Source organism: Hyperolius riggenbachi, chromosome 9 (genome assembly GCF_040937935.1).
Source record: "Hyperolius riggenbachi isolate aHypRig1 chromosome 9, aHypRig1.pri, whole genome shotgun sequence".
In the NCBI taxonomy this organism is placed as follows: domain Eukaryota; kingdom Metazoa; phylum Chordata; class Amphibia; order Anura; family Hyperoliidae; genus Hyperolius; species Hyperolius riggenbachi.
Window position 1 is genome coordinate 58,156,380 of NC_090654.1, and position 27,873 is coordinate 58,184,252.

The following is a 27,873-nucleotide window of genomic DNA, read 5'->3' on the forward strand; positions in this document are numbered from 1 at the left end:
GAGTACGCGGACTAGCGACAGCAACCTCCATAGAGGTGAATGAAGCTTCCGGCGGGGGGAGGAGGAACGTCGGCGACAGCTTCCGTCTCGCCGCTGGTCCCTCTTCCGCGTGTGTACGCGGAGGGACCTGGAGAGAAGCTGTCGCCAGCCTGTCGCTAGCACGCTCACGTGTGCTGGCGACAGGCCACTTCTGCAGCCCGTGAGTACGGGCCATTAATGGCAAATCTGGTACAGTCAGTCACTGGGAGACTGGAGTTTAAATTCTTAAAAGGGGGCGGGCTACAAACAGCCAATTAGATTTGTTTAATTTAAATGGCGAAATGCAACTTATTGATGCCAAGGACCCCAAAGCTCATAAACTTGGTCATTGAGTGACTATATGTCAAGGTTAGAAAAAGTGGGTGGAGCCAAAAACAACTAACTTTATACATGGGAATATATAAACTGCAGCCATTCTTACACTGTTAATGGCAGGATTCTCAAACTTGATACAGTTGGCCACTGGGTGACTGGGATTAATATTCATAAAAGTAGGTGGAGCCTACAACAGCCAATAAAAATGTACCTATTGATTTTCAAGGGGAATATTGAAACTGCTGCCATTCTTACACTGTTAAAGGACTTACGAGCCCAAAGCCGGAAAAAAAATGTGTTTACCTGTATGAATTTGTAACGCATGGAGGACGCCATCCGCGGCCTCCGTGCAGCTCCGCCGGGTCCCGGGTCGCCGGGAGCGAATGCAGCGGGGACCCGGCGGAGCTGCACGGAGGCCGCGGATGGCGTCCTCCGTGCGTTACAAATTCATACAGGTAAACACATTTTTTTCCGGTTTTGGGCTCGTAAGTCCTTTAATGGCAGAGGCCTCAAACCTGCTACAGTCACTCATTAAGTGACTGGGTTTCAAATTCACTAAAGGGGTGGATCCACAAACAGCCAATCAGATTTCTTTGCTGGATAAACTGCTTCCATTCACACAATTTTGATGCCACACACCCGAAAGCTGACAAACTTGGTCATTGAGTGACTGTGTGTCAAGGTTACAAAAACTGGGTGGAGTCAAAAACAGATTTCCCTGGGAAAATGTAAACTGCATCCCTTCTTCACTGTTAATGGCAGGATTCTCAAACTTTGCATAGTTGGTTACTGGGTGACTGCAATTAATATTCAGAAAAGTGGGTGGAGCCTAAAAAAGCCAATCAATATTCACCTGTTGATGGAAATATTAAAGTAGCTGCCATTCTGGCACTGTTAAAAGCACAAGCCTTAAACCTGTTGGTCATTGGGTCACTAGGGTTCAAATTCAGAAAAGGGGCGAAGCCACAAACAACCAATCAGATTTGTTTTTATTGATGCTAAAGACCCGAAAGCTCTCAAACTTGGTCATTGAATGACTGTGTGCCCAGGTTACAAAAAGTGGGCGGAGCCAAAAAAAAATTTTACTAGGAAAATATAAACTGCAGCCATTCTTACACTGTTAATGGAAGGGTTCTCAAACTTTGCCCAGATGGTCACTGGGTGACTGAGATTAATATTTAGGGAAGTGGGTGGAGCCTATAATAGCCAATCAAAATTCACCTGTTGATTTTCAAGGGGAATATTTAAATTGTTGCCATTTTTACACTTTTAATGGCAAATGCCTCAATCCTGCTACAGTTGGTCATTGGGTGATTGGGGGTCAAATGCTGGAGAGGGGCGGATTCACAAACCGCCAATCTGATTTATTTAATTTCTGTGGTAATATACATATTTTTGAAGCTAAAGCTCACAAACTTGGTCATTCAGTATTTCTGTGTTAAGGTATAGAAAAAGTGGGCAGGTAGATGACATCAAGATGACAGATATGCGATCTCACTAGGGGGATGCAGATGTTGAGAATGGTGCCACATATCAACCTAGACTCAGTAAAGCCTGGTCAATAGACGAGCAAACAAGTAGAGAGCTTCTGGTTCCTGGGACAGGATACAGATAACTGGCGAGGTAATACCTGTTTCCTTAAAGGACAAATGAAGTGAGAAGAATATAGAGGCTGCCATATTTATTTTCTTTTAAGCAATACCAGTAGCCTAGCAGCCCTGCTGGTCTATTTGGCTGCAGTAGTGTCTGAATAACACCAGAAACAAATGCATGCAGCTAACCTTGTCAGATCCGACAATAATGTCAGAAACACCTGATCTACTGCATGCTTGTTCAGCGTCTATGGCTTAAAGTATTAGAGGCAGAGGATCAGCAGGATAGCCAGGCAACTAGTGTTACTTAAAAGGAAAATATGGCAGCCTCCATATCCCTCTCGCTTCAATTGTCCTTTAATTTATGGAGAGCTAGTTGGGTGTTTCCTTTTCCATGGGCGCATGGCAATTTTTACCATCTTTTAGTGAATATCGTCGAGTAATAATAAATTGATCTAAAGTGCCTTTACTTCTAGAAAGTTCTGATCACTTACCTACATGTCCATAGCCAACAATTCCAATACGCCTCTTTGCTTCTTTCAACATTGTGCAGATGTTCTGGATCTGAAGAAAGATTAAGAGCACATAGCCAATGAATCTGACTGTTTTACTTAGAGGGTTCCAGAATTGCTCACTGGCCAATGCAATAGAAACACTTAAGATAAATCCGAGTTAGCACAACAAACCCATAAGGTCACAGTTAATAATGTTCCTTAGGCTGGAGACCATTAGAGATCAGATCTTAAGTGATCCTGCAAAACTGGCCTGGACTGTAAGTTTTCCACATCATTGTGGGTCATATTAAGGTAAGTCTCAGGTTTAGTATGACAGCCAGCATCAAGGCCAGCCAGCATAGCATCACCAACAGGCCAGCCAGCCAGCATCATAGCATCACCACCAGGCCAGCCAGCCAGCCAGCCAGCATCATAGCCAGCATAGCATCACCACCAGGCCAGCCAGCATCATAGCCAGAATAGCATCACCACCATGCCAGCCAGCATAGTATTACCACCAGGCCAGCCAGAATCACAGCCAGCATAGTATCACCACCAGGCCAGCCAGCCAGCATAGCATCACCACCAGGCCAGCCAGCATCATAACATCACCACCAGGCCATCCAGCATCATAGCCAGCATAGCATCACCACCAAGCCAGCCAGCATCATAGCATCACCACCATAGCATCATAGCCAGCATAGTATCACCACCAAGCCAGCCAGCATCATAGCCAGCATAGCATCACCACCAGGCCAGCCAGCATCATAGCATCACCACCAGGCCAGCCAGCATCATAGCAAGCATAGTATCACCACCAGGCCAACCAGCATCATAGCCAGCATAGTATCACCACCAGGCCAACCAGCATCATAGCCAGCATAGTATCACCACTAGGCCAACCAGAATCACAGCCAGCATAGTATCACCACCAGGCCATCCAGCCAGCATAGCATCACCACCAGGCCAGCCAGCATCATAACATCACCAGCAGGCCATCCAGCATCATAGCCAGCATAGCATCACCACCAGGCCAGCCAGCATCATAGCATCACCACCATAGCATCATAGCCAGCATAGTATCACCACCAGGCCAGCCAGCATCATAGCCAGCATAGCACCACCACCAGGCCGGCCAGCATCATAGCATCACCACCAGGCCAGCCAGCATCATAGCCAGCATAGTATCACCACCAGGCCAGCCAGCATCATAGCCAGCATAGCATCACCAGCATCATAGCCAGCATAGCATCACCACCAGGCCGGCCAGCCATCCAGCATCATAGCCAGCATAGCATCACCTTCAGGTCAGCCAGCATCATAGCCAGCATAGCATCACCAACTGGCCAGCCAGCATCATAGCCAGCATAGCATCACCACCAGGACAGCCAGCATCATAGCCAGCATAGCATCACCACCAGGCCAGCCAGCATCATAGCCAGCATAGCATCACCACTAGGCCAGCCAGCATCATAATAGCCAGCATAGCATCACCACCAGGCCAGCCAGCCATCCAGCATCATAGCCAGCATAGCATCACCACCAGGTCAGCCAGCATCATAGCCAGCATAGCATCACCAACTGGCCAGCCAGCATCATAGCCAGCATAGCATCACCACCAGGCCAGCCAGCATCATAGCCAGCATAGCATCACCACCAGGCCAGCCAGCATCATAGCCAGCATAGCATCACCACCAGGCCGGCCAGCCATCCAGCATCATAGCCAGCATAGCATCACCACCAGGTCAGCCAGCATCATAGCCAGCATAGCATCACCAACTGGCCAGCCAGCATCATAGCCAGCATAGCATCACCAACTGGCCAGCCAGCATCATAGCCAGCATAGCATCACCACCAGGCCAGCCAGCATCATAGCCAGCATAGCATCACCAACTGGCCAGCCAGCATCATAGCCAGCATAGCATCACCACCAGGCCAGCTAGCATCATAGCCAGCATAGCATCACCACCAGGCCAGCCAACATCATAGCCAGCTTAGCATCACCACCAGGCCGGCCAGCCATCCAGCATCATAGCCAGCATAGCATCACCACCAGGCCAGCCAGCATCATAGCCAGCATAGCATCACCACCAGGCAAGCCAGCATAGCATCACCACCAGGCCAGCCATCATCATATCCAGCATAGCATCACCACCAGGCCAGCCAGCATCATAGCCTGTTAATCGGATCTACAGATAAGGCTCTGCGCCCCTTACAGCTAGTACAGAATGCTGCAGCCAGACTCCTAGCCAATGCCCCCCGCAGCTCACACATCACCCCAGTACTGCAAACTCTTCACTGGTTGCCAGTAAAATGGAGAATCAATTTTAAGATCTGCCTGCTGACATTCAAGGCTCTACACCACATGGGACCCAAATACATAGCGGATCTATTGGAACTTTATGCCCCTTCACGCACCCTCCGCTCTGCCAACAAGATGAAGCTGGTTATTCCCAGGATACACTTAACATTTGGTGCTCGGGCCTTTTCCTACGCAGCCCCTACTCTATGGAACTCACTTCCACAATCAGTACGAGAGGCTCCTTCTCTGGACAGCTTTAAAAAAAGGCTAAAAACTCACCTCTTTTCCCGAGCCTTTGAGACTGCATAATGCAGGGTCACAGCGCTTTGAGTCCCCAGGGAGAAAAGCGCTATATAAATATTATTGTTATTGTATAGTATCACCACCAGGCCAGCCGGGCACAGCACCCAGGCCAACTCAGAAGCCAGGTGAAGAAACTCTGTCTATTATTGTGAAATGTCTGCATATTTATGATATTTCTATGTGGGAACACACCTGCTACACTGCGATGGTTGCTATAGGTGGTGCATTGCCACGCAGCAAGCCGCATTACAAAGCGGCCTGGAATCATATAGATGGCCACTAATGGTCCAATTTCTAGTTGAAAAATCGTTTGAGTGATCAGATAATTCTGATTGGAAGTGAAATATTGTAATACATCGCTCTCTACACCATCAACGAACCAATCTTTGCTTCCTATTTATCACAACCAACAAGAAAATCCAAATTTTGGTTCAATGAAAATCCAATCGGACAGCTGTTTTTATAATCGTCCGTAATCGATTGTGCCCATCAACAGAGATAATTTACAACCAATCCCATCACATCCGATCAGAATTATCTGATCGCTCAAACAATTTTTTGCTAGAAATTGGACTGTTAGTGGCCATCTTTACCACATATATGTACCGGTAGATGGGTAAAACTGAGTTAATATACTTTGAATGGCTATTTTAGGAAGTCCCTCACCCACCTTGTTTCATTCTTTTCAGTGTTTTCAAAGTGGTGAACGGTATTTGGTGATCTAGGTGGGGATAGTGCTGATCGCTGCTTTATAAACAGCATGAGTGCGGATGTAAATGCAGATGGGACATGGAAACTGAAGGTGGCGATCATCACTCAGAGAACTGCTTATGGCCATATTTATATGGTTCTAAATGAGTCATTCTACAGGCAGACAGAAAAGTGTTGTTATTTCTTTGCTGATAACATCACTTTTATGACTATCAGCTGACTGATATATTTATACTGTACACTGGGACCTGATCTGAACTGCAGTGACTGATGGGTAATAGCTGGCTATGCTGCCTTTTTCTCATTCATGAAAATGTCAGGGAAAATGTTCATAAATAATTCTTGCACATTTATATTTAATTTTCCTTATTAGTAATAAAAAAATGGATAGCCCCTGCCACGCCTTATTATCCCTTTATCCAGCATACAGGTTGGGTAATTTGAAAAACGCTCACAAACGAGGGGCTCCACCCAGAGGCAATGCTAACAGTCAAGCAAAACTTCCATCAAGATTCCCAATCATTCACATCCCATTCCCCCTCTGCCCTTGGTGGGCCAACGCTTCCAAAAGGGCAAACTAAAGTTAGAGGAGTATTCCGGTCATACTATGAGCACATCACGCAGCAGTTAGAAGCATAATGATTGAGTTAAGAGTGCACGCTACGCTGACAGGACTGTGCGTAGCATGCGTAGTGTGTGCACGCTAATGTTAACCGTGTTTGTGCACGGTAGCGTTAGTGAAACAAGGCCATATATTGCTAGCCCTACTAAGAAATTGGCATGAGGGGCAGCATGGTGGCATAGTAGATAGCACACTCACCTTGTAGAGCTGAGTCCCCAGTTTAAATCCCAGCTAGGGCAGTATCTGCACAGAGTTTGTATGTTCTCCACGTGTCTGTGTGGGTTTCCTCCGGGCACTCTGGTTTCCTCCCACATCCCAAAAACATACAGATAAGTTAATTGGCTTGCTCCTAAACTGGCCCTAGACTGATGGACATATGACTGTGTTAGGGATAAGTTTGTTAGTCCCTCTGAAGGGACATTGCCGAGGAGAGGGAAGCTTGTTATTTCCCCGCCTACATTCCTGCTCCTCACTGATTGGCTGAGAACTGTTCAGTGTGACACAAGGCTGAGAAGGGAAGTACCTCACCCCTCTGCAGAGGATGCTGAAATATCATCTATGCTGTGCTCACATGCGTTTACAAAGCAAGCTAGATGCGACACTGCAGTTTACGACACTGCATAGTAGAAAAAAAGAGTAAAGGAAGGAAATGACATCAGGATTGGCTTCAGTCAGAGGCAGTAAAGATGGAAAATGCCAGTATAGAATTCACTGAAATCAAAACTTGGACAGTACACTACATATGTTATGTATGTAGAACAAGTATTTATCTACTTGTATATAAGTGTTTTTTTCCTGGGATAGTATGGCTGTCCAGGGACTGAGCCTTGTGGTACACCAGCAGTGAGGGGTGCAGTAGGGAAAGTGTAGAAATAGGATGATATGCATGATTAGGCAGGGTCATCTTCTCCTTGTGCCCCAGTTTGTTATTATTGTCAATATACAGTAAGTTTATAATTTTCACATCGCTAGCTATGTATTTTACTGTTCTAGCGTATTGGCATAACACACAAATAAAAGAGATAAGAGGCAAGAGAAAAGCTAAAGGTAGCCGCACACGATACAATAAAATGATCCGATTTTACAGCAATTTGATAAAAATTATTGGATTTTCCCAAAAATGTAAAGCTTTTTTTTATATTCGAGCAAGAAATCCGATCGATTTCCCGTTTTTATCCAATAAAAATCTATTGGGAGTGCTGGATTTTTCTGTTCATTTTTATGAAAATTGAATGGTGTGTGGTAGATTGTCAATTTCCTTATATATACTTCCAAGCAATTTTCTCAAAGTTTTCAATCATTTTTTTCATAATTGGGTAAAAATTGACCACGTGTGTGGTATATTGGTCAGATTTTTTAAATGTTACAACCAGTGAGAAAAATTGATTGCAATTCTTGAATTAAAAACAACATTTTAAAAATTGTATGGTGTGTGGCCACTTTAAGAGAGTACAAGACCCTGAGCACCTTGCAGGACAGATCCTGTAGCATAAAAGAGAAAATGAATATGGAACAGTGGCCTGTTCTGCTTTGTAAGCCTGCACCATAGCCTTTATCTATTGTGAATAAAATGCCAGGGACTGGACTAACAGAGACAAACGTGGGGTGGCACACAGTATTTTTTCTAAACCACTGTGTGCCAATCCCATCACCTCTACTACCTGCCTTATCAAACTGTGCCATATTGGGTACCAGTTTAAAAAGAATGATGTTAAAGAAAAACCCCAAAAAGATCTCACATCCACGGAGGAAAGTGACAGTGGAGTTCATTAAAGTTTGGGATGTCTCACCTCCTGCATGAGCCCGTGGAGTGAATACACCTCGCCATAGGACTTTGCACTTGGCTCTCGTTTAGGGGAATGTTTAACTGCACCGTTAATTATTACTAAGGCTACTGGGTCAGTTTTACAGAAAACAAAAACAAAATCACAAATGAATCCCTAAAATAAAAGAAGCTTAAAAAGCAGCTAGTGACAGTACAGCTACAAGGGTGGTAAAATAATGTTACTGGGCTTAAAGCAGGGGTGTCAAACTCAAATATAAAGTGGGCTGAAATTATGCACTGAGACCTAGTCGCAGGCCAACCTCAATGTCTACTGGCCACCTTCCTCCCTTATAAAGTTCCCAGGTGTCTAATGAACCTCCTTCCAACCCCTATACAGTTCCCTGGCGTCTAGTGGTCCTCCCTCCCTTATACAGTTCCCAGGTGTCTAGAGGCCCCCCCCTCCCCTTATACAATTCCCTAGTGTTTATTGCTTTCCCCCTACCTCCCCGTATTCCTTCCCTGGTGATCTAGGGCAGTGGTCCTCAAACTAAGGCCCGCGTTACCGGCCTCCACACACAAAATGTATTACTTATAGATGCGGTCAGCTACATCTTTAAATATTGGTGGTCCACATATAGAATAGCAGAGCTGGCACCACCCATCCACATGGAAGCCAGAAAGCAGTAATTCCTTGGTTTCCAATCAAATTCCAGATCAGGTCGGTGACACTGCTGTCCAATTGGACTGCAGGGTGTCACCTGGGTATGCTTTACTGTCTGGCCCACAAAGACAACATCATTTTATGTATATCAGCTATGATTAAGGAGCCAGTCTCACTCCGATACACGTATGCTTTATATGTATACCATGATGTTGGATTGAAGAAATAAAAGACTTTTGTATTTCACCTGAACTACTGGTACAGCGGAAAACTCTTTGTTCATCCATTTTATGTATACTCCGGCCCCCCAGCAGTCTGAAGTATGTTGACCCGGCCCTCGACCCAAAACGTTTGGGGACCCCTGATCTAGGGTTTCACCTCCAATATAGTTTCCCTGGTGGTCTAAAGTGGGCCAAACATAATGCAAAGTGGGGAAACCACTTGAGGGCCAAATTTAATGGCTCTGAGGGCCAGATTTGGCCTGCGGGCCGGAGTTTGACATGTATGGCTTAAAGCAAGCCAGAATTCAAAACTGTTTTTTTGAGGAAAATTGTTAATGGCCATGCTAGACAGTAAAGTGCAGTGTGCGTGTTCATAATAAAATGAGCAGCATGTGTAAACAAAATCTATTCTAAGGCTAATAAATCTCCTAGATCATAGTTTCTCAACATTTTAATGGTATGTACCCCTTTTGAAACCCTGTACTCACCAAGTACCCCCTAGCATAGTAAACATTATCAAATGTACCCCTTGACAAATATATATTTAATCGTAGTACATGATAATTGGTTCTAAACAATTTCCAAGCATTTACTATTGTTTTTAATTAGCTAAAACACTAATTTGGTGTTGTTTAAATGAGACTTATCAATTTCTAAAACTGTAAATTTGTTATTCTTGGTTAATTATATCAAGCCTGAGTACCCCCTGGAATCATCAGAAGTACCCCCTGGGGTATGCGTACCACACGTTGAGAACCTAGGTCCTAGATCATAGTTAAAGTGAAAGGAGGCATAAGTGGGAGCAGTGTGGAAGCTATTCCATAAGGTGCAATAGTTATACAGCGAGTGTAAACATTTGGTTGGGGATTCCCAGTACACCATATTTAAAACAGCTAGCGTCCTCATACCATTACAGAGGCGCTATACGTGCCATTGCTGAAATTCTAGTAAGCTTTATTATTCATTTCAATGTTATGTTTTTATATTTTATCACTAACACTTTCTACTACCCCAAAATGTTTACACTCGCTGCATAACTATTGCACCGTATGGAATAGCTTCCACACTGCCCCCACTTATGCCTCCTTTCACTTCCACTACGATCTAGGAGATTTATTACCCTTAGAATAAATTTTGTTTACACAGGCTGCTAATCTTATTATGAACACGCACACTGCACTTTACTGTCTAGCATGGCCATTAACACAAATATTACTGCTAATATCTATATCCCTATGTATACCTCGCTATCTTGACTCAGCCACACATCACGTTTACCATACGTATTGTTTTTATTCAAAATAAATTTCAATACAAATCAATCATAAGATATACATATATAACTACATACACTCTATGTAAAATATATTTGTTCAGAATCCACTATAATCATTTTTGTTCATAATTTTTGTTCAGAATTCGCTATAGCAATATTTGTTGTCTCTTGTCCACAGTTTTGTCCCCAATTAATTGCCTGATGAAGCGGGCTGTGCCTGCGAAACGCATTACATCCCTTGGGGTACCTTTAATATATGTGTTTGTATAAATTCAGACAGTCTTTCGTGTCTGCTTTCCGGAGGTAAGTCCACCACTGCCTGGCAGCGATTTTTAAAACTTTTATCCATTTTTACTCTGCTGGCACCTCTGTTCATTCTCTACAACACTTAGGGCTTGTTCACATTAGGGGCGATTTCATTTTTTGGGGGTGCTGGCGATTTTAAAAATCGCCTTAAAAGCGCCAGTGTAATCCTTGCTTATATGACGATTCTCGCATAATCGATGCGCTTTCTTTCCAATTGCAAACGTGGCTCCTGTACCACTTCAGGAGCATCTGTGATTAAATGAAAATTATAGGGAAATCGCAAAGTGGTTGAAAAAGCGTTTTGCAAAGTGATTTCTAGAGTGCTCTGATGAATAAATACAATGTATTTATTCATTGCCAGGTCAAAGAGTTCACTTCCTGATGTCTGGTGGTGAAAAAAAAAAATCGCTCCACAAAAGCACTTTCTACGCGAAAATCGCTCTGAAAGTGCATAGAAAAGCGGAGGGGTATTAAAGCAGTATTCAACCAAATTGGTTGAATACTGCTCCCGGGAAGCCAGGGCTGGAACGAGGACCGAGAGAGGAGCGGGAAGGCTCTATAGGACCCCTCTCCTTAGGTAAGTATCTGGCTGTGTTTTTTTTTTATTCCCATTGACTTTAAAGACAGGGGATCATCACAAAAGCCAGGTACCCTATGTACTTGTGTATAAGTCGACCTGTGTATTTGCCGAGGTACCCACTTTTCCCTCAGAAATCAGGAAAAGAAGAAAGAGACACAGAGTATTGGGTTCCCAAAGAGGGATTGTTCCTCTGAAAAAGGAACATTTGGGAGCTCTGGATACATTGGGTATGATTCACAAAGCTTTTTCACCTTATCTGTTAAGTATTTCAAGCGGAACTGAAATAACTAAAAAAAAAACAAAGTTTCACTTATGTGACTCGACGGCAAGCCACGCGTATCTTTGTCGCCCGCAATAGTGTCCTGCGATATTAGCGCAAAACAATATTGCGGAGAAAGATACGTATGGCTCGGAGCGGGCAGACGCAGTTGCCAAGTCAACGGAACCAAAAGTAGCTAGCGGCAGGAGAACGGAGGATCGTGGAGGACCGGCGCGGGACTGGAAGGCTGCAAAAGCCCCAGGTAAGTGAACAGAGGCATAGCTAGGGCTTTCAGCGCCCGGGGACAAAGACTATTAATGCGCCCCCTAAGGTGAAGGGCGCGACGCGCCAAATAAAGGGGCGTGGCCACATATTAAATGTGGGCGTGGTTATGGGTGGAGCCAAATGTACAGGAAGTTAGCAGGCTCACGCTCACCCACTCTCCCTCAGTATGTACCGTCCAGCATGTTCCAAGACAAATTGAGCAATCATGAGCCCCCCCCCAATCAAGACAAATTGAGCAATCATGAGGCCCCCAACAAGACAAATTCAGCGATCTTGTGACCCCCAACAAATCATGAGGCCCCCAACAAGACAAATTCAGCGATCTTGTGACCCCCAACAAATCATGAGGCCCCCAACAAGACAAATTCAGTAACCATGAGGCCCCCAACAAGACAAATTCAGCAGTCATGAGGCACATAAATAGACAGCATTTCACATCAATAGGCAGACCCTTAATATGGTAGACACCTCTCACCTGGCAGCAGTTCCCCAAAATACACTCAATCTGACAGCAGTGGTTCCCCAAAAATAGGTAGCACCAGGTCTATAGGTGTCCCCAGAATAGGTGGTCAGCAGTATAGATGTCCCCAGAATAGGTGGCCAGCGGTATAGATGTCCCCAGAATATGTGGCCAGCGGTATAGATGTCCCCAGAATATGTGGCCAGCGGTATAGATGTCCCCAGAATAGGTGGCCAGCGGTATAGATGTCCCCAGAACTGGTAGACAGGGGTAGAGATGTCCACAGAACAGGTAGCCAGGGGTATATGTGCCCAGTATATGTAACCAGGGGTATATGTGCACAGTATATGTAGTCAGGGGGTATATGTGTCCAGTATATGTGTAGCCAGGGGGTATATGTGCCCGGTATATGGGTAGCCAGGGTCTATATGTGCCCGGTATATGGGTAGCCAGGGGGTATATGTGCCCGGTATATGGGTAGCCAGGCGGTATATGTGCCCAGTATATAGGTAGCCAGGGGGTATATGTGCCCGGTATATAGGTAGCCAGGGGGTATATGTGCCCGGTATATAGGTAGCCAGGGGGTATATGTGCCCGGTATATAGGTAGCCAGGGGGTATATGTGCCCGGTATATAGGTAGCCAGGGGGTATATGTGCCCGGTATATAGGTAGCCAGGCGGTATATGTGCCCAGTATATAGGTAGCCAGGGGGTATATGTGCCCGGTATATAGGTAGCCAGGGGGTATATGTGCCCGGTATATAGGTAGCCAGGGGGTATATGTGCCCGGTATATAGGTAGCCAGGGGGTATATGTGCCCAGAATAGGTAGTCAGGTGTGCCCCCCAGCAGGAGGGGAGCAGCGCAGTGGAGGGAGAGCTGTGAGCACCTTAGGGGGCTCTCCCTCGCTCGCTCTCCCCTCCAGAAGTAATGTCCGGGTGGCTGGCTGGCTCACCTGGGGGCTCCACGCTGTCTGCGGCCTGCCTGGCCCTGTTCCTCCAGAGGGATGGTGCTGGCTGGGCTGGGGCTCAGGGCAGGGGCTGGCTCGCTAGCTGGCGGCGCCTCTTCTTCTGACTTGCCGCTCTGCGCAGCGTTCCACTTCTATATGGACACTGCGCGGCGGTGCGACGGCCGACCATGACGTGTGACGTCAGTGACGTCACCCGCTGACGGATGGGGAGATCCGGATTCCGGCCCGGCTGGCGGTGAGCGCTGCCTAGCAGCGCGTATTGATTAAAATAATTGTATATTAAAAAAAAAAACACTGCAGCTGAGCTGGGGGCGCCCTTGGGGACCTAGCGCCCGGGGGCACCCGTCCTACCCCGACCCCCCCTAGCTCCGCGCCAGTAAGTGAAACACTTTGTTTTTTTTAGTCATTTCAGTTCTGCTTTAAGCATTGAGTGATTATTTTGCTTGTAAATGTGCTGAAAGGTTGTTCTTATCAAATAGGTGATAAAGTCATGTATAAGAAGTTTTGTATGAAGGAAGGCTAGTGACATCACTTAATAGTTTGTGAGCTTCAGATGTCAGCACTATATAAATACCATAATAATAATGCCTACATCACACTTTCAAACTCGCCCAAACCACCTCAAATAACTTCCTCATCTCCCAATGATGTCATCATTACACAATCCCCACCACACAGCAATATTCCCATTCTGCAGTTGTTGTTGGGCGCGTTCCAGCTGCATTACATCTCAACAGTGTGCTGCTGCCTGCTAGTACAATCCCTGCACTACGCTCTCCGTATCTGTAACATGCATTGTTACACATCATCAGTTCATCACAATGCCAGAACAAGAACGAGCGGCGCATGCGCAGTGCAGCAGAGCGGTCACACACCTCTTGCTGGCGGAAATGACGGGGATGCAGTTAGTCTTCTGGCGGAAGTGCCGGGTAGAACCAGGAAGTGTCCGGTGTTGCAGCGGAGAATGGACGAGGAGAGCCTGGAGGCCCGGATCAGTAAGTGCGGGAGGGACCCCTGTAGTGTCACCCACAGCCTGACGTCATTGCCCGCCCTGCAGTTTCTCACTGACGTCATCATTGTGATGAGGCAATGTGTGCATAATACACACACCCTCTGTTCTCCCCCAGCTGGTGTTCTGCTAGCTGGGGTGAAGTTGTAGCTTGGTGCTCAGAAAGTGGCTGCGTTTGTATAGATACTGAATATATATGAAATGGACAGGGCACTTTCCCTCCTTTGGGACTAATATCTCTGATTGTTTGCCTCAAGTTTGTAATATACTTCTTGTATGTGTTAAATTATGTATTGTAATATGTTGACACCTTACAAATTTTTATTATATAGTATTTATAAAGAGCTGGCATCTTCTTCAGTGCTGTACAGAGTATACATAGTCCTGTCACTTAACTGTACATCAGAGGGGCTCACAATCTAGTCCCTGCCATAGTCATATGTCCATTGTAGTCTAGGGCCAATTTTAGGGTGAAGCCAGTTAACTTATCTGTATGTTTTTGGGGTGTGTGTGTGTGGGGGGGGGGGGGGGACTGGAGTGCTTGGAGGAAACCCACACAGACAAAGGGAGAACATACATAGTGCCCTGTCTTGGATTATAACCAGGGACCTAGCGCTGCAAGGTTAGAGTGCTAAACACTAAGCCACCGTGCTGCCCACTTTAAAATTGTCAAAGATAGACAGAGAGATATGTGTGCTTCTGTCAGTGTGTGCTGTCAATGGGAGGCTTGCCATGTCACATGATTTCTTAGCTGTGCTCTGTGGTTTCATGTGATTCCCTTCCTTTTTTTTTTTTCCTACGCAGACCGGGCCACCAACCCGCTGAACAAGGAACAGAGCTGGGAAGATGTTCAAGCGTTCTGTGACCAGCTCAACCAGGATCTGGAGGGGTATGAGGAGCTGTCATTGCCTTATCTGTATTATAGGATCCATACTGGTCTGTGATGAGTAATTCTTCTGCTCAGTGTGGTCAGGTAGAAATCTACCAGCTTACATTCCGAGTGATAGTGCACAGGAAGTGCTCCCCCTCAGTGTGATGGTGCAGGAGCAGTGCTTCTGTTCAGTGTGATGGTGCAGGAGCAGTGCTTCCTCTCAGTGTGATGGTGTAGGAGCAGTGCTTCCTCTCAGTGTGATAGTGCAGGAGCAATGCTTCCTCTCAGTGTGATGGTGCAGGAGCAATGCTTCCTCTCAGTGTGATGGTGCAGGAGCAATGCTTCCTCTCAGTGTGATGGTGCAGGAGCAATGCTTCCTCTCAGTGTGATGGTGCAGGAGCAGTGCTTCCTCTCAGTGTGATGGTGCAGGAGCAGTGCTTCCTCTCAGTGTGATGGTGCAGGAGCAGTGCTTCCTCTCAGTGTGATGGTGCAGGAGCAGTGCTTCCTCTCAGTGTGATGGTGCAGGAGCAGTGCTTCCTCTCAGTGTGATGGTGCAGGAGCAGTGCTTCCTCTCAGTGTGATGGTGCAGGAGCAGTGCTTCCTCTCAGTGTGATGGTGCAGGAGCAGTGCTTCCTCTCAGTGTGATGGTGCAGGAGCAGTGCTTCCTCTCAGTGTGATGGTGCAGGAGCAGTGCTTCCTCTCAGTGTGATGGTGCAGGAGCAGTGCTTCCTCTCAGTGTGATGGTGCAGGAGCAGTGCTCCCCCTCAGTGTGATGGTGCAGTGTTCTCCCCAGAAATTTTTTCCAGCCGGGTGGCATGAAAAAGTAGCCGGGTGTGGCACAACTGGGGGAATGCAGGGAGTACATTTGAAATCGGCGCCGGTAGACTTGGGCGCAGGATACAGCGGTATATGGCTGGTCCTGCTTCTTGCACAAGTCCGGGCCGTTTTAATTACTATTCCCCCTCCAGGCCGACATGGATAGTGGGGGAATGAAATAATTCGGCTTCCAGCGATTGCTGGAAGCCCAATTATTGTGTTTTTTTTAAGCAACTTTGGCTCCGTCTTCTGACGGAGCCGACGTTACTCACTGAGCGCCGCCATAGACTGATTGCCATTATAGTCTATGGCGGCGCTGGCTGCGGCCAAATCTAGCAGCGCTGAAAAGCACTGCTCCGAATGCAGGGCTGACACAACTCTACTCACAGCATAGGAGGAGGAAACAAGCTGATGTTAGCCGGGTGCTCACCAAAATTAGATGGGTGGAGAATGTGGCCAAAAGAGCCTGGGGAGAACACTGAGCCTCCATATGGCTCTCATTTCAGGCGTGCTTTAAGAAATACACAATCTGTCTTAAAGGGACTCAGCTGAAAATAGTAAAAAGATTTTGGGGAGGAAGCCCCAGGTATGTATAAAGCCCCATCTACACAATACGATTCTTTGTACAATTCGATTACGATTCTATTTATGATTCAATTAAATCCGACATGTCCGATCGGGATTCGATTTGCCATTGTTTTGCAATGGCAAAGCGAATTGAATCGAATCCCGATCGGACATGTCGGATTTAATCGGATCGTAAATAGAATCGTAATCGAATCGCACAAAGAATCTTATAGTGTAGATTGGGCTTAAATCTTTTTACTATTTTCAGCTCTGGTACACTTTAAAGTGAGCAGTGCTTTTTGTTATATTTGCAGCTACAGAAATCCATCTGACAGTGCAGGTGAAACAGACATTATATAGTTAACACATGTCCAGAGCTATACAGCTATATGTATTGGGCATCGTTAATGGTGCCGATCGAACACAATTATTCAGTCAATGGTTTTAGGGTTGATTGCTGATAAAGTTTTCCTTGTTGTTTGTGGACCCCATCGATTGTTTCCCGGCTGAATTCATTTATTCGATCAGGAATCGTGTCGCATGTCCATGTTCTACAGATTACTCTGAGAAGCTACAAATTCACACAGATAAGAACTGTGTTTTTTGTGTGTGTGAAAATGCAAAGTGCAGCATGGTCTGAAAGGACATGCTAGCCCTTGTGATTTCACAGGTTTATTATTGTATCCTTGGGGTTAAAAAGGGGGGGGGGGGGGGGAGGACAGATTTTTTTTTTGTGTGTGCATACTGAGGTCACAGCTGAGCTGCCAGCTACATGCGTTTTGCCTGTATCTGTTCTGATCAGGTTTGTTCTCTTCAGTGCTGTGGTCAGTGAGCTCCGTTCTCCAGGCAGCCAAAACATCCCTCTATATGCAACTAGTCCGCAGCTACCCCGTGCGTCTTGTGACAGCCGGGGGAGGAGGCGAGTGATTGCCTGCACTCCCCACTCCTCTCTAGGCTTCTAAACACAAGTGCCGTATATTTCACAGAGACGAGCAAGTAATTACGGATACACATTCAGAGGGGAGGGAGGGAGAGAGGCAACTGACCTAATGACGCAGCTGTGAGGAGGAAAGGAGGCTCCGAATTACAAAGTCAAACGGCCGTAGTCTGCCCTGCCTTTATAGCTACACAAACACCAGAGTCCCTTCTCTGTGACTGACTGCTTGTATCGTTCCTGTTAGAGCACGCTGCAGTCAGATGGTCCCGCCTACCGCCGATCTGAGCCAATACCTGTACGAGTCTGCTGAAAAGCAGGAGATCTCGTACACAGAGGAGAGAGCCCAGCGTGTGATGCAGCCGGGCGGGGGGCTTACTTCACCTGGGCGGCGCGCCCACCTAATTGATCCTGGGGAGAACACTGTGGTGCAGGAGCAGTGCTCCCCCTCAGTGTGATGGTGCAGGAGCAGTGCTTCCACTCAGTGTGATGGTGCTGGAGCAGTTCTTCCACTCAGTGTGTTGGTGCGGGAGCAGTATTTCCCCTCAGTGTGACGGTGGAAGCACTGCTCCTGCACCGTCACACTGAGGGGAAATACTGCTCTCTCACTGAGTGGAAGCACTGCTCCTGCACCATCGCACTGAGGGGAAGCACTGCTTGTGCACCATCACACTGAGTGGGAGCACTGCTCCTGCACCATCGCACTGAGTGGGAGCACTGCTCCTGCACCATCGCACTGAGGGGAAGCACTCAGTGTGATGGTGCGGGAGCAGTGTTTCACCTCAGTGTGATGGTGCGGGAGCAGTATTTCCCCTCAGTGTGATGGTGCGGGAGCAGTATTTCCCCTCAGTGTGATGGTGCGGGAGCAGTATTTCCCCTCAGTGTGATGGTGCAGGAGCAGTATTTCACCCCGGTGTGATGGTGCAGGAGCAGTATTTCCCCTTAGTGTGATGGTGGGGGAGCAGTGCTTCCCCTCAGTGTGATGGTGGTGCAGGAGCAGTATATCCCCCCAGTGTGATGGTGCAGGAGCAGTATTTACCCCCGGTGTGATGGTGCAGGAGCAGTGCTTCCCCTCAGCGTGATGGTGGGGGAGCAGTGCTTCCACTCAGTGTGATGGTGGGGGAGCAGTGTTTACCCTTAGTGTGATAGTGCAGGAGCAGTGTTTCCCCTTGGTGTGATGGTGCAGGAGCAGTGTTTCCCCTTGGTGTGATGGTGCAGGAGCAGTGTTTCCCCTCGGTGTGATGGTGCAGGAGCAGTGCTTCCCCTCAGTGTGATGGTGGGGGAGCAGTGCTTCCACTCGGTGTGATGGTGCAGGAGCAGTGCTTCCAGTCGGTGTGATGGTGCAGGAGCAGTGTTTCCCCTCGGTGTGATGGTGCAGGAGCAGTGTTTCCCCTCGGTGTGATGGTGCAGGAGCAGTGTTTCCCCTCGGTGTGATGGTGCAGGAGCAGTGTTTCCCCTCGGTGTGATGGTGGTGCAGGAGCAGTGTTTCCCCTGGGTGTGATGGTGCAGGAGCAGTGTTTCCCCTGGGTGTGATGGTGCAGGAGCAGTGTTTCCCCTGGGTGTGATGGTGCAGGAGCAGTGTTTCCCCTGGGTGTGATGGTGCAGGAGCAGTGTTTCCCCTGGGTGTGATGGTGCAGGAGCAGTGTTTCCCCTCGGTGTGATGGTGCAGGAGCAGTGTTTCCCCTGGGTGTGATGGTGCAGGAGCAGTGCTTCCCCTTAGTGTGATGGTGGGGGAGCAGTGTTTCCCCTCGGTGTGATGGTGCAGGAGCAGTGTTTCCCCTCGGTGTGATGGTGCAGGAGCAGTGTTTCCCCTCGGTGTGATGGTGCAGGAGCAGTGTTTCCCCTCGGTGTGATGGTGGTGCAGGAGCAGTGTTTCCCCTGGGTGTGATGGTGCAGGAGCAGTGTTTCCCCTGGGTGTGATGGTGCAGGAGCAGTGTTTCCCCTGGGTGTGATGGTGCAGGAGCAGTGTTTCCCCTGGGTGTGATGGTGCAGGAGCAGTGTTTCCCCTGGGTGTGATGGTGCAGGAGCAGTGTTTCCCCTGGGTGTGATGGTGCAGGAGCAGTGTTTCCCCTCGGTGTGATGGTGCAGGAGCAGTGCATGATTACTACCATTAGCTCTTAGTGATATGGTGTGTGGGAAGTGTTGCCCCCTCAGCCTAGTGTGACATTGTATGAGTTGTGTAATGATGTACTCTCTAATAGGAGTCTTCTCCAAAAAGGGTCGGCACCTCCAGTATTATTAGCTCTTTAAAACATAGCTGGGATGCAGCCACTCACTTTTTATGTTTATTTACATTTTTTTTCTTTAAAGGGCTATTAATACAGGAGGTGCCGACCCTTTTTGGAAAAGTATTGGCTGCCGTCTGAGAGATACGGAAGGATGACTGGTCTGGACACTTTTTGTTTTTTGGTTCATGGGTGCTGATCACACTTGGGGCTTGATTCACAAAAGAGTGCTAACTGTTAGCACGGCCGTTTTTGCGTTAATTTTTGCGTTTGCGCACGATCGTGAAATTTTGCACGCAATTAAGCGGTTTCGCGCGCAACATCGGTATCACTTTCGCGCGCAAACGCGAATTTTTGCACAAACCATAACAGTTTTGCATGAAAAATTCGCTTTTGCGTGCGAAACCGTGTAATTGCGCGCAAAAATTCGTGCCAAACCGACGTGCTAACAGTTAGCACTCTTTTTTGAATCAAGCCCTTGGACTCTCTAATAGGAGTTCTGTTTACTCCTAAGTTATGGAAAGCGCTCTGCAAATAAACTTAACCAGCTGAGCGGTTTGGACGAGCTCAGCTCGTCCAACACCGCCAGCGGCTGCCGCTCAGGCCCTGCTGGGCCGATTTTAATGAAATAAAAAGCAGCACACGCAGCCGGCACTTTGCCAGCCGCGTGTGCTGCCTGATCGCCGCCGCTCTGCGGCGATTCGCCGCGAGCAGCGGCGAAAGAGGGCCCCCCTAGCCGCCTGAGCCCTGCGCAGCCGGAACAAAAAGTTCCGGCCAGCGCTAAGGGCTGGATCGGAGGCGGCTGACGTCAGGACGTCGGCTGACGTCGATGACGTCACTCCGCTCGTCGCTATGGCGACGATATAAGCAAAACAAGGAAGGCCGCTCATTGCGGCCTTCCTTGTTTATTCTGGGCGCCGGAGGCGATCGGAAGATCGCCTCCGGAGCGCCCTCTAGTGGGCTTTCATGCAGCCAACTTTCAGTTGGCTGCATGAAATAGTTTTTTTTTTATTTAAAAAAAACCCTCCCGCAGCCACCCTGGCGATTTAATCAGAACGCCAGGGTGGTTAAAGTACACATCCTACCTTTCATTGGATTATCACCCTTAACCCTTAGACTGCCAGCTAATTTTTGAAAAATCTACAGGCCAGTGCCAGCCATGTTTGTATTATGTTTATTAAATGTCTTGCCCAAATCTACATGTACCAAAGTCCACATTATTCAATATGGATGTCATTGAGGTGCAAATACTTTAGAGATGATTGAGAATTGTGCTAATATTTTGAAAATCTATTATGAAATGATCAAATCTTGCAGTGATAGCATTTGATTTGCCGATTTTCAGGCTGCATAGATTTGCAGTAACATTTGCATAATTTGGCATCATCTTCGAATGATTTGCATATTATAGGTCGAAAGTTGGCACTGAGCCAAAACTTTGTTCTAAAAGCCTCGAAACCACTTGTGCCGTGCACGGCTGTGAGATGCGCGGTGGCACTTCCTGGCCTGCGGGTACGCACATGAGTCCCATCAGCCGTGCCATGCACGGCTATGGTATTTACAGCCGCCTGCACGGAAACGGATGGAAATGTTGGCCAAATCGCTAGCGCAAGTGATTTGGCTGGCGGCGCCTTTGTATCCTAAGGCCGAATTTTCCTGCGCGATTTGCCTGCAGGAAAACTCTGCGGTAACCACGCCAGTGGAAACGGGCCCTTAGTCGTCCATGGCTCAGGAATATGGGGTAACAGGCAGGGAAAAGTAGTTTTTTTTTTTTTTTACTAAAATACCTTTAGACATCCGTGGCGTCTGGATGCGAAAACACAGAACACCTATAGACGTCCGCAGCAGTCTACGGGTTAACGTTACAAACAAAAAGAAAGGACCAACTAGACTCTTGAGATAGACAAAACACAGGGGATTAATATTGCACTTTTCCTGTGGTGGACTCAAAGCACCAGAGCTGCAGCCACTAGCGCCCTCTCGATAGGCAGTAGCAGTGTTAGGGAATCTTGCCCAAGGTCTCCTTACTGAATAGGTGCCGGCTTACTGAACAGGAAGAGCTAGATTTGAACCTTGGTTTCCTGTTTCAGAGGCAAAGCCCTTAACCCCTATCCAACCACTGGATAGTAGCTATAATGTTTCCTATTTGCCACTTTGGATAATCCTCTGCTTGTTACTTCACAGAATAAAACATTTCCATACTACAGTGGTGTGTGGCCTTCTTCCTTGTTCAGCATCTGGTTGCTGTATCTGAGCCCTGACTGGGGCCCTCTGTCACATATCTGTCTGATCAGAGCTCCTCCTAGTACAATGCTATGTGTGAATGTACCACAGTGTTAGTGGTTGGGAGCTCTGATTGTTCAGATGTGACAGGAGCTGCAGTCGGTGCTCCAGACTATCATCAAGGCATTGGGGAGATGAGCGCACACCCATTACGTTATGGAAAATAACTGATCAGGCAGGTAATGCAGGCAGGACAGTGCTAAACTAGCCCCACTGACCTTATTTCATGTTTACTTTTACATGGACTTTAAACGTCTTCAAAATCCGCTTGCTCAAGAACAAGAAAGTTCCAACCTGACTGTCATAGAGGCTGGGACGTTAGTCTGATTAGAGCCATCTCCACTGAAAGAAAGCTAAATCTTGCTGCTCCCGAATGGTTTCTATTGGGAATGTTACAGGTTCATCCTGCATTTCAGGTTTTGTGTCTAAAGGCTCCTTGTTGTTTGTGGATGCAGATGGTCTAGTGTGTGTACGAGGCCAAGCTCTGTTTCTTACAGAATATGATTTAAAAATTCACTTCCCGTGGATGTACAGCTTTATGCATTGCCTTACCTCTTGTTTTCCTCCTGTTCCTTTAAAGGGTTACTTGTGTGGGGGTAAAAGCAGTTTAACTTACCTGGAGCTTCTTGCAGCCCCTTGCAGTTATCCTGTGCCCACGTCGTCCTTCCGCGTACCTCTAGCCAGCAGCGGTGACCCCTTCAAAGCTGGGTGGTCGCAGCCAGTCACAGGCTACTGCATGGACCTGAGCCTCGTTTCCCTGCCGGGAGCGTTCTGCACATGTGCAGTAGCCATTTTCCCCTACTGCGCATGCGTAGAAGGCTGCTTTGCATGGGAACGCAATAAGGAGGCACGTGGCTGACCAGCTTTGAGGGGGTCGCCGCTGTAGGGTTGGGGGTCACGGAAGGACTAAGCGGGCACAGGATGACTGTAGGGGGCTGCAAGAAGCCCCAGGTAAGTAATCCCCCCAGATATCGTAAGGGACCTCTTCCACTAACGCAAAACGCATGCGTTTGTTGATTAAGTGCAGCCTGTTTAAAATAAGAATCTTGGATGGCGTTGTCCACTGCTGCGTTCCGATTTTTTTAAAAAACGCAAATGCATGTCTGTGCGATTATGAGTTTTGCGTTTCGATGTAAAGTATAGGAACACATGAAAAACGCATAGAAATGCGTTTTGTTTTGATTTTATTTAACCACTAGTATCTATTTTCAAAAATCAAGACACTTGCCAATCAGAAAAATGCAAGCAAACGCACAAAAAACGAAAATCAAAATAGGTCAAAAACTTTGCGTTTTGCAGTGGAAAAGGCCCTAAGGGTGTAGTTGTCTGTGTGTTTTGTTAGACACTGTTGCAATAGTCACTGTGACACTTTTGTTTTTTTTTCCTACCAGTTCTCTATTATGTATCCATGTTTGTTTCTCACATTGTAATGCACCACAGAACAGGGTGACACTATATAAACCTATATATTCTTTATGATGATGTAAATAAGTGGAATTGATGACAAGCATGCAGCAGTAACAGATTTTACTGCAGATGTTTTGCAACGCCCTCTGTAGGACATTATTCGCTAACATAAAATGTTCTCTTTTTCAGGCCACAGCTGGCCACCCGGCTCCTGGCACACAAAATCCAGTCTCCACAGGAGTGGGAAGCTATGCAAGCTCTGACGGTAACAAACCTCTTGTTCTTGAAGCTGGTCTAAAAGATATAAACCTGCAGAGGGTGTAATGTGCGAACCTAAAGCACCAGTCTCATCATATTCTAGGCAGTCCAGACCACTGAAAGTTCATGTGCATTTCCAAGATGTTTAAAGATTTCATGAAAGCCGCTTGCCCACATAGCTACGCTCGCATACACACGTGTTTAGGTATCTACAGCCCTTCTTGTTTTCCATTAAGCAAGGGAAGATGCAGTAAGCCACTGCATCAGCCTGTGTCATTAGTCTTGTACACGCTAGATTAACCGGTTCAGCACCGCAGTGCCGAAAATCTCATGCATCCGAGCAACGTTCACCTCTCATTCATTCGCCTATAACGTTATTGCTGCTTATCACAATGAATTGATCTATATCTTGTTTTTTTTCGCCACTAATTAGGCTTTCTTTGGGTAGTACATTTTGCTAAGATTTATTTTTTTCTAAATCCATTTTAACAGGAAGATTAAGAAAGAAATGAAAAAAATTCATTATTTCTCAGTTTTTGGCCATTATAGTTTGAAATTAATATACGCTACCGTAATTAAAACTCATGTATTTTATTTGCCCATCTGTCCCGGTTATAACACCGTTTAAACGATGTCCCTATCACAATTTATGGTGCCGATATTTCATTTAGAAATAAAGGTGTATTTTTTTTAATTTGCGTCCATCACTATTTATAAGCTTATAATTTTAAATAATATAATAACATATTCTCTTGACATGCATATTTAAAAAGTTCAGACCCGTAACTATTTATGTTGTTTTTTATTTTTTTTTTATTTTTTTAATAAAACAATGTATGTGGGTAATTTTTGGTGTGGGAGGGAAACTGCTAATTTTAAATGTAAGATAATATTTTTTTCTATTAAAAATATATGTGGGTGCAGTTTACTATTTGGCCACAAGATGGCCACAGTGAAAAAAGTCCTGAATGTGAACGATCTCGCATCCAGGAACTAAAATGCTGTGGAGAAGTTTCCTGGGGGCAGAAATACTGCGCTCTCTGGATAGAAAGCGTCGGTATTTCTGCGGGGAAGTTAGATCGGTGAATGGGAATTATATTCCTGTTCACTGATCGGGGGGCTAGCGGCGGGTGCGCGCGGGCGCGTGCACCATGCAGGGAAAGCAGCAGTGCCAATCTGGACGAGAAAGCTCGTCCAGATAGGCCGAACCGGTTAAAGGTAACCTAAACTGAGAGGGATATGGATGTTTCCTTTTAAACAATACCAGTTGCCTGACAGCCCTGCTGATCTTTTTGGTTGCAGCAGTGGCTGTGGCTGAATAACACACCTGAAACAAGCATGCAGCTAATCCAGTCTGACTTCAGTCAGAGAACCTGATCTGTATGCTTGTTCAGGGCTGTGGCTGAAAGTATTGGGAGACACAGGATCAGCAGGAGAGCCGGACAACTGGTATTATTTTAAAAGGAAAAATCCATACCCTTCTCAGTTTAGGTTCCCTTTAAACATGGCCATTAAAGGGAACCCGAAGTGAGAGGGATATGGAGGCTGACATGTTTATTTCCTATTAAAGGATACCCGAGGTGACACGTGACATGATGAGATAAACATGGGTATGTACAGTGCCTAGCACACAAATAACTATGCTGTGTTCCTTTTTTTCTTTCTCTGCCCGAAAGAGTTAAAAATCAGGTATGTAAGTGGCAGTTACTGTCTGAGTCAGCACTGGGTCAGACTACAGTGTGACCCTCACTGATAGGATATTACAACTATAAATCCCTTTCCTAGCAGAAAATGGCTTCTGAAAGCAGGAAAGAGATTTAAAAAAGATAATAGTTCAAATATTTTAGCTATGGCATACTTCAATGAATGTGTCATTGAGCAAAAACAATAACACAGTAAAAACTTAAAAAGTAGATTTAAATATAAAATACAACTGTGGAATATCTTAGAAAGTCATTTTTAGGGAAAGGATAGATGCAATTGTTTATTTCATTACTTTATTTGTCCCTCGGGTGTCCTTTAAATAATGCAGATTGCCTGGCTGGCCTGCTGATCCTCTGCCTCTATTACTTTAAACCATAGTCCCTGAACAAGAATGTAGATGAAATATTTATGACAAGTCTGACAAGATTAGCTGCTTTCTTGTTTCAGGTGTGTGATTTAGACCCTATTGACTAGAAAGATCAGTAGGACAGCCAGGCAACTGGTATTGTTTAATAAGGAATAAATATGGCAGCTTTCATAGGATACCTTGGTTCCTTTTAACAACCGCCATTGTCATCTAGTGTTTCTTTGGTGGCCCTGATCCTTCTCGGGGCTTCGGTGAGCATTCCGCCTGCCGGATCGGCTAAGGCATTGTTCTCCTCACTCACACTGCCCGCTCAGTGGCACTCTCTGTGTGCCTCTTTGTCGCACTTTTATTGTGACGATTGGCAGGCTCCTAAAGAGTCCATGTCCTGGGTAAGCCCATGTCATCTCCGTGAAGCTGCCCCCACTACAATAATCATAAATAAAAATTCCATACTGCTTAGTTCGTGCTACATTTGTGCTACAAAAATATGCAAAAAAAGTGGGCTGCTTTCATTTTGAAGATCATAGCACTTATTTTTTCCAAAACAATACCATCACCCGGCCCCCATACAGCAACCTACAGACATGGCACTGGTATGGTGGGTAGTGTAATGCATGTGGGCATTTGTGCTGCAAAAATCATCTTTCTACCTTTTATAGTTCTTGAGATATTCAAGTTTTTATAGAGGTCAAAATTTCACTCAGCCCCCCTACAACATCGCAAAGCCTGAGTGAGGCTTGCGACTCGGGCTGTAGCTATGCAGCAGAACAGGAGCTGCGGCCGCATTGGAAACGGCCGTGGCTCCCAGTGGAAACAAGCCCTAAAGCATGAGGTTTAACCCTAGAAAACCAGTCCGGTGATTTTAGCTGTTAATTTTATGCTGTTTTCATGCTTTAGAGTATAGATCAGGACTGGGCAAACTTTGAGCGGCCTGGGCCAAATGTTGAGGACCGCAGAGCACATTCCTGAAATTCTTCCCCTTCTTTTTCCTTCCCCCATCCCTCCCTTCAGAGTCGCGAGCAGGCGGTAACTGGAGAGCTTCAAACTTACCTGACCACGGCTTCCTGCGTCGCGTCTCCATGGCAACGGGGCATCACATGACGTTAGGACGTGCCAGCATATTACACTCTGGCTGCCAACATGTAATCGCTCCCACGTCCCGACGTCATGTCATGTGCTGCCCTGTTGCCAAGGAGACGCGACGCTGGATGGCGATCAGGTGAGTTTTAAGCTCCCCCGTTACCACCCGCTCGCGACTCTGCAGGGAGGAAGGAGGTAAAGAGAGGAATCCAGCCGCCTGTTGGGCACGCTGCAGTTACAGTGCATCCATTGTATCCGGCCCGCGGGCTGTAGTTTGCCCAGGGTTGGTATAGATTAATTTGATGATAATACCACTTTATAGTAAACCTCGGCTCAACACAACTAAAGGATTTATGCTTGCCTTCAACCGTCTGTAGACCACCAGTTCCCTCGGTGTCCGTCCAGTCCTGTCCGTTCTCCTGTTGTCAGCGCCGGTAGTCGGGGACTACTGCACATGCATGGCCCTGGCCACACGCCTCATTGTTCCTGCTCCAGTTTCCGAGGGCATTCTGCGCCTGCGTAGTTAGTTAAGACATGTAACTTCGCTGGCACAGAATGCTCCCGACCACAGAGTGCGACCAAGGCTGCGTATGTGCAGTAGTCTCTGACTGGCTCAGTCGGGGCCTTTACCGGCACTGCCACCGGCGGACCGACACCGAGTGAGACCATGGACTAAAGGGGGCTGGAGGAAGCCCCAGGTAAGTATAAATCCTTTTGTTGTGTTGGTTACAGGTACACTCGTCAATATCCATGTTTGCCATTTGTATAGCCACAGTAATGGCCTTTTGGAGTGAAGGAGAAGTGGGTTTCTGGGGTTGTTAAATGTGTATCTTTTGTGCTGTTGCTGCAGATCTCAGTGGTATACGTCTTCTCCTGACTCACCAGTTTACCATTTCACCATCTCTGCAGGTTCTGGAAGCATGCATGAAAAACTGCGGGAAAAGGTTTCACAGTGAGGTTGGAAAATTCCGCTTCCTTAATGAGCTGATAAAAGTTGTCTCTCCAAAGGTGAGATTCCTTTTTGCTCTAGCAGATGGTGGCTCTGGCGTGAAGCATTGTTTCTAGACATAAACAATCCATATATATATATATATATATATATATATATATATATATATATATATATATATATAATTACCAAACACAAATGATACCATACATGCATCGATTTTTCCTATTTGATTCCTTGCAC

General features: G+C 46.6%; 2 protein-coding genes across 7 annotated transcripts in view; one reads left to right on the plus strand and one right to left on the minus strand.

The window, feature by feature from the left end:
* Window positions 1-13,895, minus strand: part of ASPDH (aspartate dehydrogenase domain containing) — a 62,144-nt gene extending 48,249 nt beyond the window's left edge. For 2 of the 5 annotated variants that reach the window (XM_068252838.1, XM_068252836.1), the window contains exons 1-2: window positions 8,169-8,213; window positions 2,441-2,510 (exon numbers count right to left, since the gene is read on the minus strand). In XM_068252838.1, the coding sequence (XP_068108939.1) occupies window positions 2,441-2,510; window positions 8,169-8,177 (79 nt within the window). In that variant the 5' untranslated portion in view covers window positions 8,178-8,213. Of the gene's footprint in view, window positions 1-2,440; window positions 2,511-5,715; window positions 5,741-6,576; window positions 7,361-8,168; window positions 8,214-13,831 lie in introns of those variants that run through there. The other 3 variants (XM_068252839.1, XM_068252837.1, XM_068252840.1) reach the window with 3 other exon arrangements.
* GGA1 (golgi associated, gamma adaptin ear containing, ARF binding protein 1) overlaps window positions 1-27,873 on the plus strand; it is a 468,858-nt gene that overhangs the window by 385,941 nt on the left and 55,044 nt on the right. Inside the window, exons 1-4 of one of the 2 annotated variants that reach the window (XM_068252846.1) lie at window positions 14,071-14,155; window positions 14,974-15,058; window positions 23,462-23,537; window positions 27,591-27,689. In XM_068252846.1, the coding sequence (XP_068108947.1) occupies window positions 14,125-14,155; window positions 14,974-15,058; window positions 23,462-23,537; window positions 27,591-27,689 (291 nt within the window). In that variant the 5' untranslated portion in view covers window positions 14,071-14,124. Of the gene's footprint in view, window positions 1-14,070; window positions 14,156-14,973; window positions 15,059-23,461; window positions 23,538-27,590; window positions 27,690-27,873 lie in introns of those variants that run through there. The other variant, XM_068252845.1, reaches the window with a different exon arrangement.